At 43.1% G+C, this 11,865-nt stretch overlaps 1 protein-coding gene across 1 annotated transcript; it reads left to right on the forward strand.

Moving 5' to 3' along the window:
* Window positions 1-366: 366 nt before the first annotated feature.
* On the forward strand, window positions 367-11,338 carry LOC104559154 (urea transporter 2). The gene is made up of 8 exons (XM_010204374.2): window positions 367-532; window positions 1,709-1,898; window positions 3,076-3,204; window positions 5,890-6,082; window positions 6,629-6,776; window positions 8,636-8,770; window positions 9,727-9,776; window positions 11,069-11,338. The coding sequence occupies exons 1-8, from the start codon at window positions 367-369 to the stop codon at window positions 11,336-11,338; spliced, it is 1,281 nt and encodes a 426-aa protein (XP_010202676.2).
* The last annotated feature ends 527 nt before the right edge of the window (window positions 11,339-11,865 follow it).

An 11,865-nucleotide genomic window follows, 5' to 3' on the forward strand; every position in this document is an offset into this window, starting at 1 on the left:
GGAAAATATTACATTCCCTGTCCAACCAGCAGCTTGTCACATGCTGCATCAGGAGACAGAGTGAGAATGAGATGCTGCTGGGCACCTATGCCACATCCCTCTTTCCCCTTGCAGCTTTGTGACCCAGCAGTGGGTCATTGTCTGGCCCCCATCTCCAGGAGGAGAATCTACCACCCTGGACAGAAATACACACCATTCTCAGCAGTGGTACAGTCAGGTCCTTGCTCTATGAAACTTCCCATCTTTGAAAAGGGGTATCACCATGTAGCTCTAAATTACAGCAGCAAGCTGCCAGGGCACAAACTGAAAGATTTTCTAACACATGGGCTTTGTGATTTACAGCTTCCACTTCTCACCACACCAGAGATGGAGCTTGGAGAGATCATCGTGACTGAACATTCGAGTGAGAGTCAGTTTTATGCGGAGCAGAAGCTGAGACCACAGGACCTGCCAGGGAGAAGCAGAAATCGCATCCACCAAGTTTTTGAGTATCTCACAGGGGACATGAAAGAATATGGAGAGTGGATGAAAAGTAAGCAGAGAGATGTATTTTAGGCTCTTTGTCTAGGAAGAGCAAGCTGGGAACATCTATACTACAACAGTATTGCAAGTAAAATAGTACTACAACAGTACTTTCAGTATGAGCACGAGACAAGGGGCCATTTCACCTACTGAGGCAAAGCACAAACAGCATGGCCCGAGCTCACTGCTAGCTCATTGGCCTCTTAACCCCAGTCATCACCAAGAAGGGGATTTCACTGCATCCTCTTTCCATTAACATAACTGCAAGCATAATTCAACACAGGCAAGAGTCATCTTTTACACTTAGTCAGTTATGTGTCACTAGCACCACATTCCTTATAGCAGTGCCCAGAATCACACATCAGGGCTGAGGATTTAACCTTGCTTGTAAGTGCTTTGGATCAGCAACCATCTCTTCATCTGTGTGTGGGCTGATGGTGAGGACTTGACTCTTGATTGTGTGGGCAAAGGCTCTTGCATTACCAGCCTTGGGGGAGCAATAAATGCCATGGCTGTTACATTGCTATAAAATACAAAGCAGGTACTGATTTCAAAGGTTTACTGTTCAGACAGAAACAGTACATGAGCAGATGGTCCATGTTACCCAGAATTATTAGGGATTTTAGGCTTTGAGAGGCTGTGTAGGATGCTGGGTCCTTTGTCAAGCCTGGATTTGTTTGCAGTACAGCTCCTGCATTGGGAGAGAAATAAGAGATAGCTATGTATAGCTGGGCTGTGAAGTGGCTATTTTTGGTGCAGGACATGGGCTGGTGTTGTCCCCAGCCACAGAGGATCATGTCCTCATGTTTTCTCTTCTCTCTAGTGGTCCATGTTTGGTAAACAAAGCTTTTCTTATACAATGTCCTGAAATGATTTGTCTACTGGCCACTGGTTATATTTGACTGCTTATAGTTAATATTTGTGTCTAAAACCAAGAACATTACAGACACATTTCACGGCTCAACACCAAATATTAGTAATAATTATTCCAGAAAAACAGTATTATTTTTTTCTCTAAGGAACTTGTACCTCCCTGGCTGTAACTGCCTGGCTCCCCAGCAGTGCACAGCCAGAGAGATGCTTGTGAAGTTGTCTCTCAATTGGCACAGTTCTCATCTCTGGTAGAGACAAGAACATTTTGCTGAAATGATGCCTTATCACAGTGTTGTCATTTGTCTTCCTCCAGACAAGCCCCTAATGGTTCAGCTGGTGGACTGGATCTTACGAGGCACCTCTCAGGTGATGTTTGTCAACAACCCTCTCAGTGGGCTGATTATTTTGGTGGGGCTTTTCATCCAGAGTCCCTGGTGGATGCTCACAGGTTGTACTGGAATGATTGTGTCAACATTAACTGCTCTGGCCCTCAGTCAGGACAGGTAAGTGGTACCTCGTGTCTGGGAACTTAATGAAAATTGATCATTACAATATCAAGAATCTCCTGACAGGTCATAGCCCCAGGTTTGACTACACTAGAGACAGAAAACTGGCTTTCCTTATTGATAGTTTGGAAGTAGTTAAGGGAAGACAGAGCTGTGGTCCAGGAAGCACAGAATCACAGAAGTGTTTTATTTGGAAATGGTCTTTAAGGTCATCAAGTCCAACAACTCACCTCACACTGCCCATGGCCACCACTAAACCATGTCCTGAGCACCTCAGCTCCATGGCTTTGCAATGCCTCCAGGGATGCAGACTCTTCCACCTCCATGTGCAGCATGCATCAGAGCTTGACAACCCTTTCAGGCTATTCCCATATCCAACCCAAACCTCCCATCATGCAACTTGAGGCTGTTTCCTCTTGTCCTGTCACTTGTAGCTTGAAAATAGAGATTGGCCTCCCCCCGCTGGCAACAGCCTCCTATCAGGGAGTTGCTGAGAGCAAGAAGGTCTCCCCTCAGCCTCCAGGCTGAACACCCCCAGGTCCCTCAGCCCCTCCCCAGCACCCTTGTGCTCCAGCCCCTTCCTCAGCTCTGCTGCCTGACTCTGGCCACACTCCAGCCCCTCAGTGTCCCTCTGGCAGTGAGTGAGGGGCCCAACACTGAACACAGCCCTCAAGCTGCAGCCTTACCAGGGCCCAACACAGGAGGACAATATGTTCCTGCTGCCACATGATTTCTGAGACAATTCAGGATACTTTTGGCCTTCTTGGTCAGCTGGGCGTACTGCTGGCTTATGTTCAACACCAACACCTCCAGATTCTTTTCTGATGGGCAGCTTTCCAGCCCCTCTGCCCCAGGCTTGTAGCATTGCACAGGGAAGAGCTGGCTGTCATTGTAAGAGCAAATAGTTATTTTGCTCTGATAGCTATTGTCACAACTATGCAAATCCTTTGGGTAACAAGGAGGCCCCTGGACCATCATCATTCAACAATCTCTAAACTGTCGCCTTCACACAGCAGTGCAATGCAACATGGCAGCATCCTCACCACTGTTTCATCCCTCCCCTATACACCCTTCACTAGGATCAGGACACTTACAAATTGTATTTCAGTGGATCCTCGTGACAGGCCTCTTTCAGCACAGCTTGATGCCTTGCAACAATTTATTTCCATCACAGATCAGCTATTGCAGCAGGGCTGCATGGCTATAACGGGATCTTGGTGGGACTGCTCATGGCTGTCTTCTCTGAAAAAGGGGATTACTACTGGTGGCTTCTTCCTCCTGTGGCAGTTATATCAATGTCTTGGTAAGTCCTACTTCTTTTCCTAGGGCAAGACACATTCAGGGAGGATGTCATGGTGCCCAACACCCCAACAATTCTTCATCTAGGTGCTGAGCTGAGCTGCTGCTCACCCTCAGGCTGAATTCAATACTCCCCTTTTCAGACATGCAATCAGTCATGAGCAAAATTAATTTCCCCAAGTAACTCTGAATGCTAAGCAACGTCCTTTAAAGATTAAATTTACCATTTCTAAATACGAACCCTAACAGCACTGCAGAATCTATTTAACAGCCTTAACTGAAATTAATTCAAGAGTCACTTTTTAAGATGCGAGACTTTATTGCATTTCACTGCTTTTAAGATCCATTTTTTTTCATATTTAAGTTCTTTAGTCACTCTCAGCAAAGGTCATTTTGTAACAACCTCTCAATACCCAGGACATGTTGCAAGAATGTTTATTTTATCTTGTCTGCCAGAATTCCTTGAGGCCTTTAGTTCAAACTTTTCTTCTTCGCTCTTCTAGTTCACAGACTCAAGGGTAGAGCTGAAAGATTTTTAAATTAGACATTTCAGTGATCTTTTCAACTGATACTTTGAATTCCAGCTTTACATGCCAGTATTTCTTTAATTGTTCCTTTTTGTCTGACAAGACATGTAACTGGCAGGAGCTTTGTATTTCAGCACAAAAATTAGGACAGCATTTTCACTGAAGTGCTAGTCTTTTTTTTTCCTAGAGCTACAGGCAAAGAAATATGTAAACTGCTCTGGGAACCATGAAAGAATAGGCTTAATCTGAGATTATACAGAGAGAACAAAGCATTTTTTTCCACTGATAGTATCTACACAACAGGGCACAAGATGTTGCTTTTGAAAGGCCAAATAGTTTATGAGGGGTTTTTGGTTTTTGGGTTTTTTAATTAGAAACAGCTTAATGACCTTCTAGGACTCAAATGCAGCTTCTTGGAAAAAAAAAACCAAAAAAACAAAAAAAAGAAATCTTTAAATTGAGTTTTTTATAAATTGCACAATGTCCACTGCTGCTTGGAGGCTGACTGTAACAGCTATTCAGTTCACTTATACCAGAAAAGCCCAGCTGGAAGCAACAGAACACAGGACATTTCCATCAAGGACAGTTCCTGTCTGTTCACTCTCTTCCACGAGCTGTCTGGGCCTCATTAAAAAAAAAAAACAGGTATCATCTTGCCAGTATGCTCCCACAAAGTCATTGATGCAGGGCACTCACTTCACGTGGAAATGAGTCATAGAATCACAGAATGGCAGGAGTTGGAAGGGTCCTTTAGATATCATCCAGTCCAACACCCCTGCAGAAGCAGGTCCCACCTAGATCAAGTCACACAAGAACGTATCCAGGCAGGTCTCGAAGACCCTCCACACCCTTCCTGGGCAGCCTGTGCCAGTCAGTCTGGAAATGTCCTGAGGAAAGCAGATCTGATGAAGTTGATGCCCTGGGTTCTACAGCCAAGAACTTTGGGAAAAGACATGATATTTCAAGATTTGCATGCCTTTTAGTTGAATCTGTAAACATTTTGAGGTTTATCTCAATGCTTAAATGTTAAGTAATTTTTTTCTTGGTTTTTTTTTTTTTTAAAAAAGGCAAATTAGGTAATTTCCAACTCCAATGCCTTCTTGTCACGGTTTAACCCCAGGCAGAAACTGAGTTCCACACAGCCACACATTCACCCCCACTCACCCCTAATGGCATAGAAAGGAGAAATGGGGGACAAAAACTCATTACTTGAGATAAGAACAAGTTACAGACTGAACTGAAGTGAAATATTATAATAACACAATGTTAATAAATATATTGTTATTATTATAGAAAGGAAAAATAATAAAAGAGAGAGAAAAATGTAAAAGGGAAAAAAACCTAAGTGATGCCCAGTTCAGTTGCCCATCACACTCTGACCAGTGGCCTAGCAGCAATCCACTCCTCCCTGCCAGCTCCCCCTAGTTTATACATTGGGCATGATGTTTTACGGTATGGAATAGTCCTTTGGCTACCTGGGGTCAGCTCTCCTGGCCATGCTGCCTCCCAGCTTCTTGTGCACCCCAGCTCACTTACTGGCAGGGCAGGGGGAAGCAGAAAAAGCCTTGATGCTGTGCAAGCTCTGCTCGGCAATGACTAAATCATCACTCTGGTATCAACATGGTCCTCAGCACAAACCCAAAACACAGTCCTGTGGCAGCTGCTGGGAAAAAAATTAACTCTATCCCAGATGAAACCAGGACACTCCTCAAGACAGTAGTTTTTTTCACCACAGTTATTCTTGTGATTATTGCCCAAATTTGATCTTCTTTTTCTTATAAGGATTTTCTACTGAATAAGAAGCCAGATTACCTCTCTCCATCCATACCTAAGTTCTGTACTGGATGCATTTCTTCATTGAACTCCCCGAGCTCAGCATAGCTATCAGTGCTTACACAATGGTCACCTATCCAGAGAGAAGGATGTGGAGTTTGTTCCGTCCATTAATGGAAGTGGTAGCTATGGCCAAAAAAAGAAAAAAAAGGAAAAAATGAACAGCCTTCTGCTACTATTTGCCTGATGTAGGCTAATATATTAAGGTATTTACTACCTGATGCTTCTAAAAGCTCTGGCACTAGCTTACCTTTACCAAAGTGGTAGGGTGTTTCACCACTACAGTTGTTATGAACAAGTTATACTTGTGTTTCTTCTCCTGTTCTTAGTCCGATCCTGTCCAGTGCTTTGGGATCTGTCTTCAGTAAATGGGACCTTCCTGTTTTCACTCTTCCCTTCAATATTGCGGTGACTTTGTACTTCGCAGCCACAGGACACTACAACCCCTTCTTCCCTACAACCCTCATCAAGCCTGTAGCTTCAGTGCCCAACATCACCTGGTCTGCAATCAATGTGCCACTGGTAAGCTGCACACCAATAATGTTATGATATTTCATTAAAAGCTGAGCATGAAGGCATTCAGCTCTGGAGAACAACCTCACAATGGTCAGAGTGGCTATCTGATACGTGCAACCAGTAGCAATTCACATAATACATAGCTTAGTTCAGTGCATAGCGGACAGTGCCGTAAAAGCCCCCGAGACAGTCCTGGCTGATCCAGCAGAAGATGAGCCTGAGGGAACAGATATCCTGATTACTGCAGAGGAAAGTTGCCATTTTTTTCCCTCACTAAAGTCATAAAAAAAACCCAAAAATCCACAAAAGCCCAAAAATCCCTTCACCTCATCCACCACGTTATCATCCCAAAAGGAGTAAAAGTCCATCTTGAACTGAGAAAGCTCAAACCAAACAGTGAACTAATGTTATTTTGAAGGAAATGAGTGCCCACATTTACCCAGCAGAGTCAGGGTTCCTTCCTTTGGTTTTTAGCCAATGATTCGGATGAAATAACTGTTGTGTCATTCTGAGTACAGATATAATAACATGGCCTTTTACTGTCTGCTGCAGCTCTTGCAGTCCATCCCAGTTGGTGTTGGCCAAGTGTATGGTTGTGAAAACCCCTGGACGGGAGGCATCATCCTTGTTGCTTTACTTATCTCTTCCCCGCTAATTTGTTTACATGCTGCAATCGGGTCAACAGTGGGCATGTTTGCAGGTAAGAAATATTTGTCTAAGTAATTTTTCTAACTAAGGTGTAGTCTTTAATGTTACATGAGCTTGGATGTACTTGGGACAATACTCTCATTTTTTGAACAGTCTGTAAATTTGGAAGGTCTTACTGAAGGTCACACAACACGGTGGAGACAAGAACAGAAACATATTTTCTTTAAGCTTTTCATTTGTTATTAGATTTGTAACTTAGGCAGGTGGTTTGTTCCACTTTGCTTAACTCTCCTGTCACTGCGTGTGATGAATCCTATGGAGATAACGATAAAGAAACCTAGAGAAATAGCTTCAGTACTGATCTCTTGCCACCACAATTGTTTAAAATTACCACCACAAGCAGATGTCTGCCTCAGACCTGATCAGGCAATGAAGACAAACAGACTTGTAAAAATAGCAAAATGAATGCCACTCAAAATAGCATGTTTCTCTACTAACCAGAGAAAAAATCTTAGTTAAGCGAGATGAATTTGACCCTTGAAGTTACATGGGATTAATGCCACTTATGTGAAATGAAGGAGAGAGTGTAGTCTGAGGTAGCCACCTTGGAAAAGGCAGAGTCATCCAACAAGTTGTATGTGCTCTGAAGCACTTTGTACAAGATGTGAGCTGCCTCACATTTTTGGTTTTAAACTAAACTCTCTACAATTTGTATGGTTAAGAGCATCTGGCAAGTTTTGTACAGGTCTGACATTTAATCTGGAAAAGAAAGGTCAGGGGAAAGCATCTGGGGATAAGCATGGTGATGAAACAGAAGACAAATGAGAGTATTATAGCAGGAAATGTATTAATCTTAAGAGTGACATGAAGGTGGCCTGTGCACTACATATTGTTTTCTTCTTTTTCCTGGTACACGTGAAGTCTATGAGAAATCCTGCAGAAGTACCTGTGAGGTCAGCTCCCAGCCCAGCAGAGAATTTATGATGGAGTGACTACATCTAGTGCTTAGATCACCTGTAGGAAAGGTCACTAGGAAGAGATGCAAAACCCTGCTTACTCCCACAAAAGACACAGCTTTGCCTCTGATATTCAATATCAGGGTATGTGTGAGGTTTAAGGTGTTCATGTGAGCACAGCTTTCTGCAAGCAGGGCACCCAGGTGAGAAGGTCATCTTCAAGACCCGCCTGGACATGTTCCTGTGCAACCTGATCTAGGTGAACTTGCTTCTGCAGGGGGTTTGGACTAGAAGGTCCTTTCCAACTCCTAACATTCTATGATTCTATGATTCTGTCTGGATCCCCCATATCATCACCTGGAAAACTAACTACAACACACTTGGAGCATAAACATAAAGTTTTGTCTGAAAGAAACCTTTGAGAATGGGCTAAATTCCAACTCTAGGTGATTCTGTGAATGTCAGAGCTCCAGAATAATGTGCTTCACTTGATTTCACTTTTTCTCTGCTTGTGCCTGAGATGCAAATCTCACAGATTCTACTGAATCTTAAGGGTTGGAAGGGACCTCTAAAGCTCATCCAGTCCAACTCCCCTGCCAGAGCAGGACCACTTAGGGTAGGTCACATAGGAACTTGTCCAAGTGGGTTTTGCATGTACCCAGAGATGGAGACTCCATAACCCATCTGGGCAGCACCTTCCAGCACCCCATCATCCTCATAGGGAAGAAATTCTTCTCTTCTGTTCCAGTTTACACCCATTGCCCCTTGTCCTATCACTGGCCATCACTGAGAACAGCCTGACGCCATCCTCCTGACACCCACCCTTTACATATTTGTAAACAGTTAAATTTATCTAGATGTCATGGCAAACAGACAATGAATTCCCAGCAAGTGATGGGTCTTCTTGCAGATCGCTGTCATACTTGACCTCACAGACTTGCCTTTTGTCTTGCAGCATTGAGCATTGCAACACCATTTGACAGCATCTACCTTGGCTTACACAATTACAACTGCGCACTCGCATGCATTGCAACTGGGGGTATGTTCTATGCCCTCACTTGGCAGACTCATTTGTTGTCACTTGCCTGTGGTAAGTATCTTTTACCTAAAAGGAAGACAAAAATGTATGCATCCAAGCAGTCTCTGAGCAGCAGAGGTTCAGAATCAACCACCAGTGCCACAAAAATAGATACTAGAGTTATTTCTGAGATGACATTGTAGCTGAGCTTGGATGTGCAAGCTGCAAGTGCAGAGAGAAGGGCCTTTAGGCCCTCATATCTTAAGAACAATAAAAAAGGGTGGAATATCTTGTTAATGAAAGGAGCACAAACTATGCCATAGGAAGTTTAGCGAATCAGCAACTCAGCAGGTTCACAGAAGCAGCCTTTTTGTAACTGTATGTGTCATTAGAGGAAATGTGTCATAAGAAGAGGGCTGTTGCCCAAGGTCAGCTTAAAATCCATCTACATAAAGACCCCACCTCCAACAGCAGTCAAAAATAGATTCTCTGGGAAGAGTTTAAGAATGGTGTAGCATACACAAAATTCCCATGAAGACTCACCTGGCCTCCAATCATTTGCAATTCAGGAATTTTCTGTTCTGTGTTTTTATTGCTCAGTAGCTTCCTCTGTCTCGATTTTGTCCTTGGGTGTCTTCCTTCCTGCTTTGCCACCCCTGACAGGGGCCAGGAAGCTCACTCATTGCTGTTTGTGATTTGAAGCCCAAATGGAGAATTTCTGTAATCCTCCAGTGCACACAGGCCAAGTTGTACCAACTGATGAAAGAAATATCACCTCCTCTTGACAAAACCACATTCTTCATACAACAGTCATGTCTGCAGAGCACATTAGTACCCAATGTAGTTCACATGGCCCATTGCAGTATTAGGGCATTTTAACTGTTGAATTCTGACATTATTCCTCACATCATTTGGGTGGGAGGGTACCGTAGAGTGCATTTGGAAAATATCACTATTTCTGAGTATTTATTTGGAAAGATGAGCGAGATTTTCCTCACTTTTTGTTGTCTTTGGTCTTCTTTTCTCAGCATTATTTTGTGCCTACTCTGGAGCAGCTCTTGCTAATGCCCTATCTGTGGTAAGTTTGGGAGTTTTTGTAGGATTTTGTTGTTCTTTTCTCTTAAATGTATTTTGATTTGTTATGATAGAATGCTAAAGAAGCGTCTTGAAATCCTACATGTCAGTTTTGACAGCAATTGAAATGAGAATGCTGCAGCCAGTGGCAGGTCTTGTACAAGTTCTCTTGATTGAATCGTGCACTTGCAGACTCTATAGCTGATAATAAGATTCCAAAGACCTTTGCAACCTGCTGTCCGCAGCGGGATTGTGTGTTGTGCATATGTGAATCCCAGCAACCACTTATGGTTGAGATTCAACACTTAGTGGCAGGTAATATTTTTTAACAATTCCTAATGCTCTAAAATTGAACTTCCTTCTTGCTTTCTCCCAGCCTACCCACAGTTATAAATTTTATTTGGAGAGGGGAATTAAAATGAGGAGGAAACGGTTCACTTAAGTACAAAATCCTCGTATCATAACAAGAAAGATGTGAAGCCAGAAGTGCCAAGCTTTGTTTCTTCTTTAAGATCTGAGAGATTAAAGCAAAACCATATTTAAATAAAACTGATTTTGTGACCTAAAATAAACAAAATTTAGAGCTAGCAGCTTCAAGCATTAAATGTATTCATTTAGCATCCACTTAGTACTGTGCAGGTGCAGGCAGATGGGCTGCCTTGCTAAGCACACCTACTTTTGAGATGCATCAGAGGAAAAAAAAGAAAAAAAGAACATTTACTTTTCTCCCTGAGACTGTTTTTGGCAGTCCCCAAGTCAGTTCAACAGGTGGGGTCCCAGAGCAGGACTGAGGCTTGGATGCAAAGACAGTAATACTTGGGCATTGAGGACAATGTTTGCTCTCTCATTACATGGCATTATAAAGGACACTGAGGATGAGATCCAGCATTTATTTATTTGCTTCAGTATTGAGGTCAAGTGATGTTCTGGCCAACAGCTGCATCTCCTGAAGCACTGAGGTCTCCAATGTATCTGCATACATTTCAGACAAACTAGATACCTCAGAGTGCACTGCTGAGTTAACATTTGGCAGCAGAGGAGCTTCCCAGACCTACAGTGACCAGCAAGAACCTAGCTCACATGTAGGCCTCACCAAGTAAGCATCTGCATCTGCATATCTTCCTCCAGATCCAAACAGGAAATCCCTTACAGGAAGGTTTGTGAAGGCATGTCACACTGTACTCAGTGAGAGCACAGGCTCCCCCAAACTTCTCAACAAGCAGAAATGAGCAAAGGGAATACTAACAAAGAGCTACCAAAAGGCACTTATCTGTCTTCTCTTCTTTCCCCTTCCAGCTTGGGCTGCCACTCTGCACCTGGCCTTTTTGCTTCTCCGCACTTCTCTTTTTGCTGATAAATTCAGACAATCCAGCCATCTACAAAATCCCTCTCTGCAAAGTCACCTACCCAGAAGCCAACCAGATCTACTACCTGAGAATGAAGAGAAGAGCATCAGAGAGCAGGAGAGAAGAGCAGAAACAAAAGGAACAGAAACCCTCTGACGATTCAACCATCAGCACAGGAGGCACTCCCCTGTGCACCCCCAAAATCCACCATGCTCACTGATTTCAAATGTCCATGAGTGTGCAGTGTTGGGGCGGTTTTTCAGACAGTAGACAAGCACACTAGATCCCCAAGCACTGTCTTTGGCAGAGGCCTGCAGGCTGGAGATTCAACATCCCACACTCCAGAGGAAACATGGTTTGTCCTTGAGCTAAGCTTTCAAAAAAAGCACTCAGGTAATGTAATAATGGCTGCCTTATCAATCCACACGCTGTTAACTTGAAAGTCACCTCTTATCAATAATAATTATAAGAATAGGCAGAAGAAAATTAAAGCTGACAAGAGGCTATATTTAATTTCAGACATGTAATTTAACAAAATAAATACGCTGAGAAGGCATTGGCATCTAATAATAATAAATAATGTAAGAACCACATCAAGAGCTGCACTTCAAATTAAGAACATGTATATTTGAAAGGGAAATAAACAGACTGATCTCTTCTTTTCTTGTCTCGCATCAGTGTCTAATCCTCTTAAACCCTCTTTAGAACCACAACATACACAGGTAAATGCTTTTATAGAGTGCATAT

Source organism: Colius striatus, chromosome Z (assembly GCF_028858725.1).
Source record: "Colius striatus isolate bColStr4 chromosome Z, bColStr4.1.hap1, whole genome shotgun sequence".
In the NCBI taxonomy this organism is placed as follows: Eukaryota; Metazoa; Chordata; class Aves; order Coliiformes; family Coliidae; genus Colius; species Colius striatus.